This window comes from Ascidiella aspersa, chromosome 5, assembly GCF_963924565.1.
Source record: "Ascidiella aspersa chromosome 5, kaAscAspe10.2, whole genome shotgun sequence".
Taxonomy (NCBI): Eukaryota; Metazoa; Chordata; class Ascidiacea; order Phlebobranchia; family Ascidiidae; genus Ascidiella; species Ascidiella aspersa.
In genome coordinates, this window is record NC_139451.1 from 33,169,576 (window position 1) to 33,190,296 (window position 20,721).

The 20,721-nt window shown below is 36.3% G+C and overlaps 1 protein-coding gene across 1 annotated transcript; it reads left to right on the plus strand.

The window, feature by feature from the left end:
* Positions 1-12,955: 12,955 nt before the first annotated feature.
* Positions 12,956-19,707, plus strand: LOC146146445 (ribonuclease inhibitor-like). Its single transcript, XM_083390764.1, has 5 exons — positions 12,956-13,201; positions 15,954-16,109; positions 17,274-17,429; positions 18,874-19,035; positions 19,663-19,707. Exons 1-5 carry the CDS (start codon positions 12,956-12,958, stop codon positions 19,705-19,707), a joined length of 765 nt encoding a protein of 254 aa, XP_083246890.1.
* The last annotated feature ends 1,014 nt before the right edge of the window (positions 19,708-20,721 follow it).

Consider the following 20,721-nt stretch of genomic DNA (forward strand, 5'->3'; position numbering starts at 1 on the left):
TGAACGCCCAATCTTTGATTTAGCCCTATGTTGTCGTTTTTAACACTAAGGCTCTATCAAGGATGGTGCTTCGTTGATACGAATTGCTTCGGATGCTGTTTACTATTAGCGAGCGCAAACTTGCTGGTTTATACAAAGATTGAACAAGGTTGAATCCGACTCCAGCATTTGTTGAGGTTGAGTGTTCCAACAGCTTAGCCACAGCAATATATTAAATTTATCTGTGTTTATTGAATAACGTTGGGCGGCAATCAACTTACAGAAATAAAGTAAGTCCAGAACTAACGGTCAGCATAATAACCTATGTATGTTACATTATGTTGGTTGAGTGGGTTGTGTTGTTCAGTTCAGTTAATCACCTTGTTTTTTGGCCAACCGCTTGGCCACAGATCCGTTTAGCATAAGCGTGTTAACAGGAGATATATAACATATTCATATTACTTTACGCGGTCAATGCTTTATGGTGACGATGACTGCATTGGGTTACGTCGAAAAGTTTAGTTAAAACATATTTTCGATTAATAGTAACAAATGCGAATATGCCGCTACAAATACAGGTTTAAATAAGGATGTAAAAGTGTGGCCATCGTAGGACTGCATAAATATTTACTTCGGTGGTTTAAACATTTTAAACTTTCCAAAAAAATTACCTATTTCTAATTTCCTTTTCCTTACACCAAGGGCGAAGAAAAATATTTATTTGTTGTGCGTTATTCAATCGAACATAAACAACTTGGTTTATTTCTGATTTGACCAGTTTGAAGTCGCACTGACCAACAAAAAATCGCACGAATTACTAGAATTAGACTTTCAGGAAAAAATGAATAAAACGTGAACCTTCACCACCACAGGCTAGTTTACAAACAGGTTGGAGCAGACAACGGTGCTATGGTTGTTTCTCAACTTGCTACCCTCTGAGCTTTCATAGCTCAGGTAGAGAGGCGATCTCTGTATGACCGAGGTTGTTAGTTCGAACCTCATCACAGGCTAGAAAAACAGGATGCAGCAAGCAACGGTGGTTGCTTCACACCAATCCTAGTTTGCGAGCCTTGGATTGCTTAGTGGAGAAGATGTGTGATGTCGACAGGTTTTGGTTTGCTTCCTAAGGGCACCAGCTATGATTTATTTGTGGAAACTCGACTCAGTTCGCTGCCGATTAATTTGACAATTGAAACTTTTGTAGGGAATTTGGTTGTTTGTAAAAAATAGGTCTGGATACAATATATATTTAAAAAACCACGGTTATCAACGTTAATAAATTTTAGCCTATATTATACGAGAGATCGCTAACTTTTGTGATATAGAACGTGTGTAATGTTTGTTTTATAAGGGTCCAGGTCAAACAATTAGTAAAAAATAAAACGCGTATTCCTAGGGTTTATTTTATCATCCAGCGTGTTGTTTTCGCACATAGGGTACAAAACTCATTGTTAATAAGTGCAACTTTCGTGTTGATTGTGAATGTAATGTTATGTTCATTGTGAGTCATAGACTTGAGCGCGGTGCACAACTCCATCCTGTTTGTTTGTCATCTCAAGCATGGGACGCCCTTCTAGTGATTTAGCCCTTGGTGGAACACAAACGCCTAACCGAGCATGAATCAAGATATTGCTTGCTTTGCAGTTTGTGGCAATGGTGTCTTGTACAAGATAAGACGGTCATTCGCCAGAGTTCACCTTGACTTTGATTCTGCGCCATTATTGTCAAATTATATTTCCTAACACCAAACTTCATGAAATAGATTTATCTGCATTTGTATATTTGTGATTTAGATCATTTAATGTCACACTGACCAACAATAACAGCGCACATAATACTACTAGTAGTACACCTTCGGGAAAACACAAATGGTGAAGAAATGGAGGATGTGCATTGTACGTCCAAGCAATACATAACTAATTCAAGCTTTCACATCACTGAATAATTTCATAGACGTGCTTCCCTCTGAGCCAGTGTAGATCAGTTGGTAGAGCGACGATCCCGGTATGACCAAGGTCTTGAGTTCGAACCTTACCACAGGATAAAGTTTTACGAACAGGATGCAGCAGGCAACGATGCTATGGTTGTTTCTAGACTCGCTCCCCGCTGAGCCTGTGTAGCTTTTAGCAGTCGGTAAAGCAACGGCCCCTGTATGGCCGACGTCGTGAGTACGAACCTCACCACAGACTATATTACGAACGAGTCGCAGCAGGGAAACGGTACTATGGTTGTTTATGCTTAAAATGTATCCTTTGGAGTATTCATTTCTCCCCACCGGCTTAATCTTTGATATTGCATATTTCGTTAACAAACTAAACGTTTAATTCAAATAAGTGAATAGTGAAATACCCAGTAGCGCTCCATCATATTCAGCTTTGCAGATTAAAACTTGCTTATATTTTTGTGTATTACTTGCTGATTCCGAAAGTCTACCGTACTTACCGATAAATTTGCGAAAAGCGTTTTCGAATGCAACTGTAATACAATAATTTCACAAATCACCTTTTATTATTAATTTAAAATTAGTCCTATATGTTGACTAAACATTTTTTCTAAAACTAATAAGTCCAGGTGCATTTTGTAACTAAAGAAAATGCGTTTTTTTTGTGAACCTAACATTCATTATTTTCTTTGCAAAGCGCACCCGCCTCTGACACTTTTTGCACTAGATAACTAAACGTCTACCTCGGGCCAATATGCTTAAGTTTTGTGTGGTTTAAAAGTTAATCACTGAGTACAACTAAAACAACACTACGATTTTTCTCCCCACAGGTTTGTGAACAAGCAAAATTTTTCCAGTTAAAAATGGCTGAGATTTCGAAAGCAAGCGATGAAGATGATCAGAATGTTCAAGATGTTGATTTGGTGAGATTTAAATAAATATCTAATGCAGTGGTTCTCAACTGGGGTGCCATTTCTAATGCTCAAGGGTGCCGAGAGATATTTGAGAATCTTTAAGAAACTGATTTTTGCCCAACTCATACAACTTCTTTTGTAAAGATTAGAGTGGAATAAATCCAATTATAACTTCCTATACGTTGTGTAGAGTTGTTGTGTGTTGTTCTAGTTTTGTTTATTGTGACATTGTAGTAATTTCCCTACGGTAAAATCGTGTAGGTGTGCCGAAATCTATTTATTATTTCTGAGGGGTGCCGCAAGCCATAAAAAGTTGAGAACCACTGAACTAATAATAATGGCTTTTTGATGACATAGTACAGTTTGATTTTAAGATATAATGACTAGTGATGTTTGACTTAAAAGACAAATAATTTATTTGTTCGGTGTAAATTATTGTTACTTATGTTTGGCTCAAAAGAAATAAAACTTTTTGTTTGTGAAACTAACAGAACCAACTGAAAGTGGAAAATCTTTTTCTTGGTGCTGAAGTTCAACAGCAAATCACTCAGGAAACTCACGAGCATCACACTCATGAGACGAAAGAGTTTCACACTCATGAGACGAAAGAGTTTCACACTCATGAGACGAAAGAGTTTCACACTCATGAGACGAAAGAGTTTTACACTCATAAGACCCAAGAGCATCATGTGCATAACGTACAAGCTGAACACTTACTTCTCACCAGCGGTGATATTCACATTCATCTCCAACAAGGCAACGTCCAAGCAGATGACAACATCACTGAAGCAGGTTGGTGGATACAACTTGAATATTTTACTTGATTTAAACTTTAATAACTTGTTTCACTTTCCAAAATATGTAATTAGTGGCTTATTTTGTTCTTTTATTTGTGTGATTACAAGCAATGTGCGCAATTTTCCTCACAACACTTGCACGACATTTTGATGCTTTTCTATTGAAGCATTGTAATACAAGTTTGACAGTTGTAGAAATAGCGACCGCGAAGATTGAATAAGCTTTAAACCTGAAAATAGACCTGAACTTTTTTATAGATGCACAGCTTTTTTATTATTACTTTGCGATAGAAGCCCCGTTTGGTTTTGAATGTGGTACTCAAATTGTTTAACTAAATATGACGTCACAAAAATGCACACTAATATTTTGATCTCATATGCCAAGTAAGATATTCTGCTATTTATTAGTTTTATTTCTTGATAATTGCGAATAAAGTGACATCTAGCTGCGTTTTGGGGATGTCCCCTCATCGTCAAATAGGTTTCGTTTTAACGAATAAATTTGACCATCATTTAAAAAAGGGAGCAGTTTGGTATGGGATACAAAGTGAGTGACGGTCTTTAGGTAAAAACAAAGCATAAATGCTCAATAGTAATAATATAAATACGTAACAAAATAATATTATTTTCAGCGCATATTGGAATACAAACCTACTACACTACTACGAAATTGAGAAAAATTCCTGTTAAGACACTGCTACCGCTAGATAGGGGTGTAGATAGGGTTGCCATACCGTGCTTATTTTTGGGTACAGTGTCTTAGAAAACACGAATGTGCGTTTTTCTAAAAAATGTGCCAATTTTAAAGTGGTGTGTTTAGTTTGTATTATTTTAGTTTCTTAAAGTGTTTCATCAATTCATTCAATTTGACCAAAGAGTTTTAATTTTTAAATACTCTGTTTTCAAAACTATTTGCTTTGACGGAGGAGTGATACTTCATTTAATAATAATTACCAAGTTTTATGACCCAGATTATAACAACAATGCATTATATTACATATAACAATGGATTGTACATTGTAGCTACACCCATCGTAGAAAGTAGGGAAGCATTGCGAAAAGCTTCATTTATATGACGTTCGAGAACTATGTCGCCACTCGCCAGATTGTAAATTGAAAATTTGATTTTAACTGGTTAACAATAAACATATTGTATTCTTCTGGCCCCAGGAAAGTTGCGGGCAACCGTTAATAAAACCTGGCATAGTAAGTTTGCTACAATGTCATGTAGCTTAGGTTGGTTTGCCTTTGGGTTTTGAATGTTATCAACATATTTGTTTCAATACACAGTTATTTAAACGTCAACATTAATTAAACAATTGCAGATTTTTAAATAATTGCCATGTGTGGGTTGCCAAGTTTTGTTGTAACAGAAATTAGTTGGCTTGTCTTTGGTTTGCTTTGTCAGTGGTCGCCAACCCATGGGTCGCGACCTCAAGTGGGGTCGCCTAAACATTTTTAGAGGGGTCGCCATTGCTCATCAATTCCTGTAGTTTCACTTGTTTCACTGCAGTTGTTTAAACCACAAGTATACTAAAAATGTAAAACAATTTTTTTTTTATGTTTTATTTGTTAACTTTAAACCCAGGTGTTAATTGGAAATGCAAAGTGGAATGTAACGCTTACAATAACAGCGATGGAATTTGCATTTGCAAGTCAAACCCTTGAAAATGATTGCAATCTTTTTATATCCCTCGCTCTGATCAATTAGAAGTAGGAGGCCAAGTAGAAGTGCCATCAAAACAAACTTGTTCATCTGAAAACATAGCAATTTAAACGAATAGTTTAAGCATCACTTATTAAAAACAAACTGGTGTGGCATGTAAATGCTGTTTTCATTTCATGACATTTGGGGTCGAGTAATAAATGTTTAAAGCAGCATGGCTAGCTATTAAGGGCTGCTAGAAACGCTTTTAATATTTAGATGTATTTATTTGTTGCGTATTCTTTAAATAAAAGGATGTTTTTCCAAAAGTCTTCTAATATTCTTTGAATATTTGCGCATTATAGAATCTTTGAACACTATTTTTACTTGAATGTCTACGTAGAATTGAATGCCTGTATAGAACATTAAATTTATAATATTAAATCCAGTGTATTACTTTTGTGCTAAAGCATCTGCTAAGTACTTTAGAATCCACATTTATCCAAAAGAAGTAATATATTGAGTCATTCACAAAATAATTTGAGACTTTACATACATGCACCTCTCTTGGGTTATAAAACTGTAAGTAAAGCATTGCAAATAAAGATACTGCTGGGCCGATTATACTTATTGTGTGTTGCCTCTCACATTTGATTAGTTATTTTTTTGCAGCTATAAAATGCCTTTATTTGAGGGTAGCACTTTACCAAAGCTAATGATAATACTTTGTTCATATTGCATCCAATAAGATAAGTTTATGTTTAGGGCAACTAAAGCTAGGTGGTATAAGATGTTCAACCGATGACGTTGAAGTTTGCTGACGGCTAAAACTCAAACATCAACTCAAATTAACAGGTTTAAAGCCCAAATCCAAGCAGAATTTGTTGAATATATTGTTTTACTATGTTTTAGATTCAACCTCCGAAGATATTTCGCTGGAAACTATAAAGGAAGATCTCAAGAGACCACAGCAAGAAGTTGTTTCCCTCGGGCTAAACTACGAACAGGAAAACTTTCCCTGTGTCCATCCAGTTCTAAGGACAGAGGAAAACTTTTATCGAGGTGGAGCCGGTAAAACTGAAAACTATAAGCCTTCCACACAACAAAGATATGTCGATTCTGGCTCAAATGAGATCAGTTTTAAGCGATGGCATAATACTGTAGTACCTAAACGCTACACAGCTTTAATTGGGGCTCCTGGTTCTGGGAAATCTACTATTGCCAGACGACTGTCAAACACCTCTTGCATAACGTGGATTCTCCTGTTGTGCATGAACATGCTCTATGGGTCAGAAAAAGTCACTCTAAGGCAAGTTGTGGTTGATCATGCGTACCCATGGTTAAGCGAAAGAAAACGAAACGCCATATTTACAGCAATGATGGAGTCCCCAGGGAAATTTGGGATCATACTTGATGGTTACGATCAAGCAACTTGGTCACTTGATAAAGTAAAGCCTAGAAATGCGTCATACGATACTCCCATGTTAGTTGAAAAGATAGTCGCAAATTTATGCACCGGAAAATTCTTTCCAGGCATTTCTATAGTTTTGACTTCCAGACCACATTCTATAGTCACCCTCCATAAATTACTTCGCCCCAAAGAAATTGTTTTGGTACATGAATTTACACCTGATGACATGGAAAAACTGTTCTTTGCCTTCGCTAAAAATGAAGCCCAGAGAATATGGGATAGCTTTACAAAACTCGCACCTGTGTTACTTGAGCTTTGTCTTACCCCAATCATGCTTCAATTGATACTTTTGGCTGCTTTGGGCACAGACAATCTCACCGAACTTTGTAACATCACTCAGATTTTCACAGTTTTACTTGAAAACTTGAGACGCTCAGAACATGCCAAGGGTCATGACATTAACCTAATCAAAGTTAAACTTACCAAAATTGCTTACAATGCTACAAAGAATTCAACTGTCATTATGACCTTTCCACAAATGGCTGAGCAAAGTTTAAGTGATGTCATAGTCCAGGATATTATAATCGCAGTACCTGGGTATTCTCACTTTAACCAGAAACTTTTCGACGGGGACAAAAAGTTTTATTTTTCACATCAGTTACTTCAAGAATTCTTTACGGCTGTCCATATTAGCCAGAACATGAGTTTAGACGAGTTTAGTCAGATTGTCCAGCAACTAGTCACTGATCCTTACTGGGCGATGGTGAGAAGATTCCAATGTGGGCTTCTACTCGGAGATAACTTCAATGTTCCAGAACCAGATGAATCCAGTGATGCAGAATCCGATGTATCCTCCAGTGATCCAGAACCAGATGAAATCGTAAAGAAAAAAAGAAGTATGTACACTCGCTCTAACCACAATTTCTTAGATTATATTTGGGTTTAGTGCAGGGCTGCGGAGTCGGACTCGGGACTCGAGTAAGACCACGTAAAACTACCCGAGTCCCGAGTCCGACGTGCGCATGCGCAGTATTAAATTTTAAAACTGTTAAGGCGGCAAAATGTAAGTTGTAAAAGTGTAATAGCAAATGGTGAAATATTTTTAAACCATGTAATGCGGGTGGATCAATTATGACATCAATATGAGTGGATAGCAGAAAATCCACCTTAATTTAGTTGCCTAAATGGGTAAAGTACAGGCTGTAGAGTAGGGCTACCATATTTTCAGCACCTTAAAAGAGGACATTTTCTTGCCTGCAAGTAAAACGAAAGTAAAATTGTTACGTTTGAGAAAAACGTACCATATTCAAGTATTGCACTCAGCTTCGAAATTAACACGTCCTTTTCTGAAACACGAATACTTCTGGCGTAGCTCATCAGTAAACAGAGTTTTCCTTTTTAGCATTATAATGTATAGCTTATATTTTGCTTTATTGTTGTTTAAATTTAAAGAAATCGGCTGCTGAGAACCACCTGATGCCATAGACAAGTGGTGCCTAATCTTTTTCAGCCGTGTCCCCCTTGGTAATTTTCCCATGCCTGGCGCCCCCCTCTCTACGAAAAGCACTTCGGCATTTTTAATTAAATATCACTGAGACAACTTAAAAATAGTGACGTTTGTCGTCGGTCGCGAAAACGCGAAAAAAATTGGGTTTAATTGGCGCTAAACTGTAAATTCAGGAGGATTTTAGCATTGGACACACAATAAATTACTCGTGCACGAGTTGATTTTGACAAACGTGTCGTAAGGGCATTCACTCCACAGTTGTAAGGCTGCGATGTCAGCGCAAATAAAAATTTAAGCGCAAAAATTAAACTTTGCGTGATCGTGTTTCAAAAGATGTGATAACACACAACAACAGCAGAAATATTGCAAAAACATTATCGATTCGCGCGAAAAAGTTTGAGTCCCCTGTTGCTAGCCTGTTATCAAATTAAATAAAACATGGATAAAAAATAGTTTGAACGGTGGATGACTTTTATCGTTTATCTATAAGTTAGCAAAATTGTAAATAGGGCCGTTATACCTTCAATGATATGAAACAAAGAGACTTGGTGCTAAAAAAAGTTAACGTACAAAAGCCGTTTTAATGTTAAAGTTGGCAAAAACAGAGTTTGTACAGCGCTGTAGGAGTGGTGTACAACACAGCGAAACCATTGGAATCATTGAAAAAATTAAATATTAACTTAGAGCTAGCGCAAAAAAAAGTATGAGCAACTAACTCGAAATGCGAAAAAAGAGGACATTTGGACACTTTTGAGCGTCCTCGGAGGACCATTCTGTTTACTAGAGAAAAGAGGACAAATCCTCCTAAAAGAGGACATATGGTAGGCCTACTGTACAGTCAGAGCTGGACTCGGGACTCGACAAAATCTTACATTTGGCCGGAGTCGGACTCGGGACTCGGGAGTCAGACTCGGGTTTATTTTTTTGGCCGAAGTCGGACTCGGGTTTATTTTAACCGACTCTGCAGCCCTGGATTAGTGACACGAGCAAAGTACACAGTGTAGTAAAACCTACCTTGTCTGATATGAAATGCATTGTTATTGATAAGATTTCGAGCTTGTTAACCCCAGGGCAAAAAACTCTGATATCGTGGTGGCGCACCTGGCGAGCTAAAACTTTGTTTGTGTATCTTGTTATATCTCTTGGATTGCTAGCAAGTTTTTATTACATAGGCCCCCTAATTTTAGTATCTATAAAGTACTGTATGCTCAATGAGATAACTTAAAAAAAAAAAAAGTAATTAAAAAGAAATAACTTTAAATTATGAAAACACACATTACAACCTTCAGTTCAAACGATAGATATGAATTCAATAAAATACCACAACATTTAACAAACTTTAACTCCCCAACAAACCAAAAAAATTTTGCACACACATTTAGTATTTAGAATTTCCTTGAACCAGAATTAAAAATAAAATTAAAGCGCTATGGATTAAACTATTAATAAATCTTGTTTGCTTTTGTTCGGAATAGCGATGTTTAAAGTTTAATATCTGATACTAAGGATTCAAACCCGAATTTATTTTTTATTTCAGAAAACCCTATAACATATTTCATACAGATCATTTTCAAACAGGAGTATCTGCATGATCTAATGCAGGGGTGCAGGGACGCCGGAGAGAGGGGGCGCGGGGGACAAGCACCCCTCCTTCCCTTTGCTAAGGGGGGCAAGGGGGGGGGGGGGGGCAAAAGTGCCCTTTTCATAAAAAATGATATATTGCTTTCTACGGAAAGCTACGGAAAAATAAAAATAAAATCGTAAAATGACATGCTTGACATTTGTTAAAACATTTGGTACCATTTTAAGCCAATCTAGAGGGCGTGGCCGCAAATTTTTTTTTTAATAATAAATAACCCTTCCTAATTGAATTCTGGATACTGGATTCAAAACCCACTATTCAAGAATAAATATTTCTTAAACTACTAAAACGTTTATAGTTGTGAAACTCTTTTTGCAGTATAACTTTGTTAACACATAAAATGTATCCTTGCCATGTAACCTGATGTTCAATATTAATGATGTTACCGAATGTTTCCAGGTTTTCCTGCGAAGTTCTTCAACAGCTTTCGTGCGATATTCCGGCGAAAACCAAAGCAATCCAACGGTAGTCTCAACAATTTTATCTCTTTATTTGTTTCGGTTCGTTTGGTTGGAAATTTAAATCAAATTTGTTTCATTATATTATATAAATGTGAACCATTTGATGTATCCTGGAAAGCTGTTGGGAAAATATCGACGTTGAAAATGGTCATATGTAAAGTTTAATGTTTTTAATATTCACAAACTGCTATGTTTCAACCAGGAACGTCAGAACCATCAACTAGTTCATCGACGCACTTGGCAACTCCGCAACCACTTGATGGCGCACCATCCACACTACAAGTATTGCAGTTGACGTTTACAAACAAACTAAATATATACCAGATAAATTTTATTAGCATATAGCACTTTTGTTTTGCTAAGTTCTCTTATTTTTTTGCTAGAAAGTTTTGTTTAATTTAGCGACTTGGCCAACTATTTTATTGAAAATGCATTGCAATAGAAGTCTACCTTATAAACTATCAAGTATAAGTCATTAGTTACCCAAGTCAGTTAAAATTGAGCATTAACATAGTCATTTTAATATAATGCTAAACTTAAATCAACATTATTTACACCCCAGCGCTGTAATCGTCATTGTGACTATGACGTCACCAGTAACACGAGGCAAACTTCAAACTCTGTGCTATGCTCCAGCTTGCTACGCATTTATATGAAGAGCTGCTTGTTGTATTGTTCACCAGCTATGTTTGTATGCAGGTTGCCAAGCGACAAGCAGCTACACCACCTGTCAATCAACCAAACCAACTCTATGTCGACCAAAGCAGAACGGACAATCCGCAGAAACCAACAAATGAAGGTAAGCGACCATTTGATGAACTTACACCTGGCAAAGATTCAGACTATCCTTCATTTGAAAACAATTAAATGCATTAATATGAAATTTAACTTTATGCTTTACTTGTTCAATAATGGACTGTGCTAAAAGTGAAAGCTATCAAGAAAAAATGTTCGTGAAATATGGTTTTATATATTTGCAGAAAAGGCTACGATGTTTTACAAATACTTACTCCACCAGTTCAAGCAAACGCCCACAAGTAAGTTGGCAACATTTATTTTACTTTATGCTTTATTTTCACTGAACATATCTGTTTAAACATGTAGCAGTAAAACATGGGCGTACTGTTCTACAAACACCTTAAGAAATTCAAACAAAGGCTCGCAAATAAACTTACAATTTTTTTTTTACTTCATGCTATATTTCCATCGAACATATCTATTTAGTAACACATAATAAGACCTACAACTACAAGGCTACAATATCTAAAGAGGAATAATCTAAAATATCATAGTATGAAGACCAATGACATATTAAAGCCAAAAACTCATACAAAATAAGATCTAAATCGTCTGAATATGTTCTAAATTAATCGGAATATGGACTAAATGAGCAAAATAATGCCTAAACCGGTATGAAGATAGTATGGGGCGATCGGAGGCCGACGGTCTGGCATCGGTCGTTTTGCTGTCGACGTTTAGGCTCTCTAGTTTGAATGGCACCGTTTGGGCACCGCTGTTTTGGTACCGGATTTTTTGCCCCTGTTTGGGGTTAGTTGGGGGGTAAGGTGTGCGGTTAAAAAATTGGGTTAGGGTTGAAATTACTAGGATAGTGATTGGGGTTGGGTGTGGGGTTAAGCAAAGTGTTCTATAGACCTGATTCTGGCCATTTAGGTCTTATTCGGACAGTTTTATGGTTTAGGCGTTATTACGACTATTAGGTATTACTCTAATTTTGTTCTTATTCCGAATTGTCTTTTATTTCGACGTTGATGTTCTTATTTCGATTTCATCTTTTCAAACATGTAGCAGTAAAACACGCATGAGCATTTGAGGTGCTACAAGCTTTAGCCGTAAACGCGATTAAAGAACACTCATTTAGAAGATGTATTTGATTTTATTTAAAACAGGCTCACATTGCGGTAAAAAATATAAAATGTAGCCTACATCAATCTATGGATAACCTAGCATTAAAAAAATATCTTCACAAAATTATTATTATTAAAATTATTATTAACAAATTATTGTTTAACCCAGACGCAAAAAAACATTTATTTTTTTTCGTTTCGTGGAAGAGAAAAAACGAATTAAACCCAAAAACCAATTCAGTCGTATTTAATGTTTCTCAGTTAACCAATGCTTCACACACAAATTCTTTGAAACACTTATTTAAAATGTAATCTTTTTACGTTTTTTAAATGTGATGTCACGTCATACAGATGCAGGCTATAAATAAACACAAACAGAAACCATAACACTTACGGCGTTGAAAAGAAAGCTTGTCTGTGGCAGAAATAAAACAAACAAAACAAAGCTTTACTAGTGTGGTACTACAGTCGATACTATTCCAGTGTATAACATGATTTTGTGGTTAGCTTTGACAATCATGCGCTTGGCTGATCCAGGGTAATGTTCGTTTTTGTTGGATGAATACAAGATTTTGAATAGTTTAATATTGTTGTGATTTTTTTAACTGTGCACATATTTTTATTTAAACAGTTCGTCTAAAAAAGTTGGAAATTACTGCTTTAATTAAACAACAATTGTTACAAATTCACACTTGTGACGTCACAACGTCGATTGCCAGTCAAACCTACAATTATTATTTTTGTTATATTTCCTAATATTTGTTGAATATAAAGTTGTGTTTAGATATTGGAATGATTGTTGATTTGCAAGAATGCAATGAAGCAGTGATCCAGTCTTTCGCAAAGCACTTCCCTGTGGAGGCTGATTTTAACCACCTTATGGGCCTCCAAACCATCGGTACAAGTGCAGCTCACGCCTTGGGACGGATGCTTCAGCATGTCGACAAAACAATCGGGAAGTTGAATCTGAGCAAATGCAAACTGACAAGTCAAGGTTTCGAACACATTGGCGAAGCAATCGGGAAAATGACTTACAAGGTAAAGTGGGTTCATGCTATTATCAGCAATGTTCCTTTCAAGAATATTTTCCACTGCACAAATTTTTTTTAGTGAGCAACAATGTTTATAAGCTGCACGAGTTAGCATTGGCCGTTTAATATTTTTGTATGTGGCAAGAAAATTTACAGATGACGTCACAAAGTGTGACTCATAAAACAAATAATCTCAAGAAACTTTCTGTTCCCCGTTAACTTTCTTAAATTTTGCAGTTATAATTTGCCCTTGTATATGGCAACAAAGCGGTCGCGCGAACAAATATCTGATTACTTTGGTTAAATTGATAAAACCTCTACATTAGAAAGATAGTATGTTGATGCCTTCAGCACACAATAAATATTCGTCAACTACTGACTCATTTTCATTTATCAAGATGATTTTGCCAATTTGTGAGGGCCAACCCTACAGCTGTATCTGGACTTTAATCATGTAAAAAAATTGCGTTTATCCTGATAAATTTCAAGACCAACAATACAATGGTGATTGACGATATTGTAAAGAGGTTATGGATTGTCACTACGTATGTCCGATAATATCGTATCGACGCCGATACCCGATGCCTAGTGTTAGTATCGGTACTCGTCCGATTTTAGGGTATCGGTGCCTATCCAATTAATATTGGGATTCCTGCCTTGATTTACGACCCATTTAACGATTCTACTTTGATGAGTAGATTTATTTAAAGTAAGTACACAACAACTGGAGGTAACTAAAGTTCATAACAACAAATATCGCTATATCGTTATAGGAATACAAATTGCAAATATCAGCCACCCCCGAATAAGCGCCAAAAGAAACTTTAATTGGATATACTTGACAGAAATCGCATTTATGAAGTTCTGTGATTCCACGTGTTTCTTAATCAGGTGAATGGTTCACCCCAGGGTGAACAAAACTTTTGCTGGGGTTGACCAATCAAAAGGGGCGAATAAGGGTGAACCGTCAGAAATGGATGATAGCTTGCGAGCAGGGCGGATATTCCGGGGGTGCTGTTATATATATATAGACGAGATATAGTTTTATCATATCATGAGACAAGGGTGAATGAAATCTGAAGATAGATGCTAGGGGTAAACAAAACTAAAAAAGTTTAAGAAGTACTGCGCTAGCTTATGGACACAAAGAAAGGGTGTGATTAAAGTGCTTTCTGTAAGCCACCTTAATTTGTATCTTTTATCTATTTTGATTCGCTAATATTTGTAACTTTAATATGGCCTTTATACCACGAATGGATAATAAAAACCGATTAGGCAAAGTAATTTACAACAGCGACATACATTACGTCACAATCGACAATGCGGACTATATTTTTTTACTTGCTTTTAGATACAAACCTTTGTTTAACTTATTATAGTTTCTACTATTTAATTCATAATTTTACATTCTGTGAACTAATGATTTCAGCGCCATACCCCTGACAGCTACATAGCAGGGTCGGCAAATAGTGGGTCGCGACTCAAGTCAGGTTAAGTATGTGACGTATTGACAAAATATTGTGTAGCAATACTAGCACTGAAATACTTCGCAAGAATCGCCAAAACATGGTTAACATAGTTTGTTGCCCCTAAGCGCAAGCGTACAGAGTATAATGAAATAAAACGTGGCTAGCCAACCAATACAGGAGCACACGCTTGCTGATACTTCCGTCTAAAAAGTATGGCAGATCTCGACGAGATTTCGTGGGTGCACGGCAGAAGAAATCCGGGTGACCGGGCATGGCCATCCGAACAATACGTGAGCACAGGCTTGCTGATACGTAGACCGATGATTCGCAACATTTATTGGCTTACGGAACCAGACATGTAAATAGTTCGCGGCACCCTTACTAGTTTATTCGCTAAGTGGTTTACTGTGATGACACAATACACTAATTGAAGCAGGGCTTATCAATTGTGCATTACGTAGAAAAACATTCTTAATTGTGACACATTTAATAATACCTTCAAAATAAAAATTGATAAAAGCTTTACTTTTATTAGCATAATTTTGTTATGCTCATGCCATCCCATGATTATAAGTTTAGGAAATATTATAAGTTGTGTAGGCCTGGTGTTGATATGTTGGGTTGGTAACATGCTAAACAGGTGCAAGTAGAGAGGTGTATATTGCCACCAGATTTCGCATTTAAATTCGCAGTGCTAAAATATGTTGTTTCTTAAGAGAATTTTGTAATTTTACTAAAGAGAAGCCTCTTTTTAAAATGCAAGGCGCACGCGCACAGTTTTGGACGCGGCACAATGAAAGTCTTACGCGCGGGACAATAAAGCGCAGCAGGCGTCGCTTCGTCACTTCACGAGCTGGCCAAAGCAAGCGAATATGAACGAATTCTGTATGGAAGTTTTTCTGCTGCTAGATGGCAGTCGTTAGCTACAGAGAGCTAAAACGTAACATTTCAGGGTTTTGCCCCCCAGTCAAAGGCACCTGGGGGTGCAGCCTCATAAACCTCGACATTGCACCTTCATACCACTCTACGCCATGTCTGAAAATTTGAAGGTTCTACGATGTACACTTTTTCTATAAAGCTCCGGACAAAAATCGAAAACATTTTCGGGCAAAAACAAGATATGTCCCGAAAATCAATTTTCGGCCCATATAATAGGGTGTGAGCAAATTTGCGACAAACATACAAAAACGCGTCATTGTTTAAACAATCGCTTTTTGTACAAAATAATTTATTTCAACGAAACATTGAAAATAATATTTAAACTCACGACGTTATGTTTCTATGAATTAGTTGAAGGTGCTTGACCTCAGCGACAACCAAATCCAAAACGCCGGAGTGAAAAGTTTGTCGGAGATTGTTCACAAGTTGGAGGTGTTGGAGTTGAACCTATGTGGCATCACAGACATCAGTCTACTCACCGACGCCATCAAGAACAAAGATTGCAAAGTAGGTGGTTTTTAAAGTATCGATAAGCAGTCAGAGGTACAGCAGCCAAACAAGCAAGTGTGTAAAAGGTAAAAAATAAATGCTTTTATAAATTAAAAAGAAAATTATTGGAATATTAATAGAAAGTGTTTGTTTCGGCTTGCTCGAGTACACATACACCCATTAGTGAGTGAACATTAATTTAAACAATTTTGTTAGCCGGGTGTAATGGCTTGGCTTAAAGGTTATATTCCGCTTACCTAAATTCGATCAGCTATTTTAATATCCAATTCGTTTAGTATGTTAATATAACTAAAGCCGCTGTGATTTCTATATTCGGGTTAATATAAATACTTTCCTGTCCTTAAGAAAATATGTTCACCATAATATGTTACCACACAATCACGAATCACAACTGGCATAATAGAACAGAATCCTACTCAAATATATAGCATAAAAGCAACATGTCTTCGAGAGGCAAACTTTGTTTTCACTTAAGCCCATTAGTGACCAGCCCGCGCTAACTGAACGCAAGACGAGAAGAAAATTACTTAAGTCAACACGTTCGGCTCTTGGCCTACTTACGTTGCACAATTCATCAGTACTCAGAACAACGAATTTCTTTCGCACGCTAAACCAAAGATAAAAATAACGTCACAAACGTATGCGGTCATTTTGACAAAAACACGCATGGTGGTGTACACCAAAATAGAAAGGAACAAATCTTTAATAACTTAATCACTTTCGGAATGCAAAAACACTTTTGAACAATCGCTAACCTAAACCTGTTTAACAAATCGTAAATAATCCTAACGTTGGCTCGAGCTCGAATATAAACATTTTTTAAGGTTAGTAGCAACATAAGTACGCTACACCGGGTAAATAGCTTATTCCATAAAACTTTTCCTAATTCTTTTGTACCGTCCCTGACGTCACCTTAAAATCAAACATTAAAACTTTTTGCTACTTTACCTTCAGATATATTTTATTTAAAATTACGTGAAATTTTGTTCCGTTTTAAAGTTTTGGATAAAATCAAATCGAAAGTAGGGTGTGAGCAAATTTGCGACAAACATCGCGTCATTGTTTAAACAATCGCTTTTTGTATTTGTTTAAAATCATATATTTGAACGAAACATTGAAGAGAAATCTTTAAACTCACGACGTTATGTTTCTATGAATTAGCTGAAGGAGCTTGACCTCAGCTACAACCAAATCCAAAACGCCGGAGTGAAAAGTTTGTCGAAGATTGTTCACAAGTTGGAGAAATTACGGTTGTACAATTGTGACATCACAGACATCAGTCCACTCACCGACGCCGTCAAGAACAAAGATTGCAAAGTAGGTTGTTTTTAAAATTGGTTTATCGATAAGCAGTCAGAGGTACAGTAGCTAAACATGCAAGTTCGTGAAATTAAAAAACATGTACATTTATAAATTAGAAGAAAGTTATTAACATAAAAATAGAAAGTAGCTATTTGCCTGGCTTGCTCGAGTACACATGCACCCATAGGCACCAAACTTTTCCAATTTCAGGACGTTTTTTTATCAGTGCAAAATACTTAATTATCAGTATGAGAAACAAAACGCTAACTGGAATTCATTAAAACAATGCGTTGTTTCTCACGTTTTAGTTGTAATAAATCACAAATACGCGCTTAACGACGAAGGGCGGCTTCCATCTACTCAGCTCGTTACAAAGAAACGGCCTAAACCAGAGGTTTCCGACCTTTACATAAACGCACACTACATAAAATATAAATATTTCGCGGCTCCATTACTAGTAGTTTCCATTAAAGAGGGTTTTACCCCAAAACAGAATTGTTATCCGCCTTTGTTATTGACCTACTTTAGAGTTCGGAAATCTTTTTTTTAAACGCGTATCAAACCCTAAATGTCTCGACGGGCCCGTAATAAGTTTTAATTTACAATTTTATTACAATTGAAAATGGGTCTAGTTAAAATTAGAACTCGATTTAATGTATTGCGATATACGAAGTGGTGAAAGTTTGATTGTTTATTGTTTCAGGACATGTAAAGCGCATTTAGGGTGAAAAAAAATTCCTTAAAACGCTACTAACTATATGCATAAATAAGATTTGCGAAAATAATTTTCATTTACATTGATAAAATACTTAACAAAACATGACGAACGTCGCTTCATGACCAGTTTGTAAAACGTTTGCAGCCGGATGGTTTACATCGGTGGCCCGTGTTTTGCGAGCTCGGCACTTTATATCTACAGGTGACAACGAACACTTCCCACCCTGTAACTTTCACACATTATTTAGTGAATCTAACCGGTGTAACTGGCGGCGTTTTTTATTATGGTTTTTGAGAGGAATTTGCACACTAATCACGATTGTAAATTTCGTCAAATTCCAGGACGTTCAAAACGCTGTACACACCCACGTTCGGCGCCTAAATCTAACCAAAAATGTGTGGCATGTTATTATGTTTGCTACTTTACCTCCACCGCTTTAGTGCCCTTAATTGTAAATGTGTTTTGTGTCGACCGATTCACCCACAAAGTGTCAGCTGTGGTAAACCATCGCACCAGTAAATAGACCGTCCTAAATAAATAATAATAATTAATTAATGAGTCAAATTCACCAATAATATGTATCCATTGCCGTGAGCCCAAGGGTAACAAATTTAAAATCTTAATGCAGTTAAATTTAATCCGACATTTAGTTTATTCAAACATTATCAAGGAGCTATTTGGTGCATTGACTTTATGGCTCACATTTCAAATCTAACCTCGCTCGTCACTTTGTTGTTTCAGATCAAGCGGCTGGATCTGAGTCTTAACCACATCGACGACGAAGGAGCTCTTGAGCTTTCTCGCGTCCTCCCAAACATCGAGAAGTTGCGGGTCTTTAAATGTGGCATCACTGAGGAAGGCGAGGAGGTGATCAGATCGAAACTGAGAGAACTTGGACTTGACGTAAGTAACAACAATAAATAAAGCACAACAACATATAAGTGTTTCATCAGAAGTCAAGGTCAAGCAAACAGCGCACGCTAGCGGCGAGAATTTATTTAATAAAAAGGGGTTGGAAGATTTAATACCATTAGCTGCATGAGAGCTTTACTGTTATAATGTGTTTTTCTTGTGTTTTTCTGCCATTATTAAACTTTAAGTAAAAACACAAACGATTTAAAATAAACTTCTTAACTTTTGTAGTAAAAATTATTTTTGGCACAGCGCCGCACTTTCTTAACTTTTACCAATATCGCCAAGAATGTCAGGATTAACCCAAAAACATGCACAACTAAAAAAACATGGTTTCGTCTTAATTCGCGTCATTTTGTGACATTTGTACCTCGGACAAAATGTGCATTGCGCGATTATGACGTAACAGTAAGCCCATTGATGAAACAACTTGAAAAAAATATTGCGAGTTTATGTTAATAACATCCGGTATGTTCTTTTTATTGATTACATTGATATTGGAAACAAATGTCAAAAATACTTTTGAGTGAATCAGCGATAATCCGAATAAACTTTAACAGCTCGTCAACATTAAACACAAATATCTAAACTTAAAGTTAAATTACTCTTCGTTTATAGGTAGTGGTGATAATTACGGCTGTGACTGAAGAATTACAATCGTAACAGAACAATATAGCATAATCACAACCGTAAAATACGGTAATCATATATCACTAATAATAACGGCTTATGTTAATTCCCATTACAACTTTTTTACGACTAACCTACACACAAAGTTAAAAAGTGAAACTCTGTTGTGTTGGTATTCCCACGAACATCCAAATATTTATTAACATAATGCATTTTGATAAATACTAGTGAGGCAATTCATTAAGTCATCCAATGTAGGGTTGCCAGCAAAAATTTATAAAAAAGCCTAGGTTACAATGAAAAAACTAGATTTTGCGGAATAAACCTTTAATACATATTTATTATATCTTGAAGTATTTCTCCCTTGTCACCTTCATATATACATTGATAAGCTTAGCAAACATCGAATAATTAGTCTTATTATTCACAGTACCTCCTCTAGGCCATTGTTTAAAATTTTCATTTTCCAACCACGCATCTTTAAATGATTTTACATACTATAGTTTATTTTGTTTTAACTAAACGTTTTTAATCTTCTTGCGAAACTAATTTTGACTACTGAAAAAATTGAGCGCAGTTTGAAGGTAAGTATCTTTATTTTAGAATTATGACAGAAAAACATATTACAAATAGTTAGATAACTCACCAAAAACGTTTCAAAAATACTGCTAGCTCATAAAAAGTGTGGCTGAAGAAAAATAAAGTATATGAGAAAAGGTTGACATAAAATATATACCTTCAAATATAACGCTAGTGTAACGAGCTACATTGATGTTTAGTACGAGTTTTTTACAAAGGTGAAAAACGATGAATATAGATGGCTTTGTGCAATTTACATTGTTACGTTGAAACTATAAGTCCTTCGCCACGTCATAAATACGTCACTTAAGGCCTGAGCACTGTCAAACTGGGAAATCACTTAGTTTTGTTGTTTACTTGTGGCAGCGCTGGTTAACTGGTGCGCCATGGGCGAACAATTCTAGAAAACAACATCACGCTCGCTAGGTGCGCCGCCATGTTTAGAGGTCTACAAGTTCAATGACCTAT

Coding starts and splice junctions, on each gene's coding strand:
- LOC146146445 (XM_083390764.1), top strand. CDS start 12,956: ATGATTGTTGATTTGCAAGAATGCAATGAAGCAGTGATCCAGTCTTTC. Junction 16,110..17,273: donor TCAAGAACAAAGATTGCAAA/GTAGGTGGTTTT, acceptor TCTATGAATTAG/CTGAAGGAGCTTGACCTCAG. Junction 19,036..19,662: donor TGAGAGAACTTGGACTTGAC/GTAAGTAACAAC, acceptor CTTCGTTTATAG/GTAGTGGTGATAATTACGGC.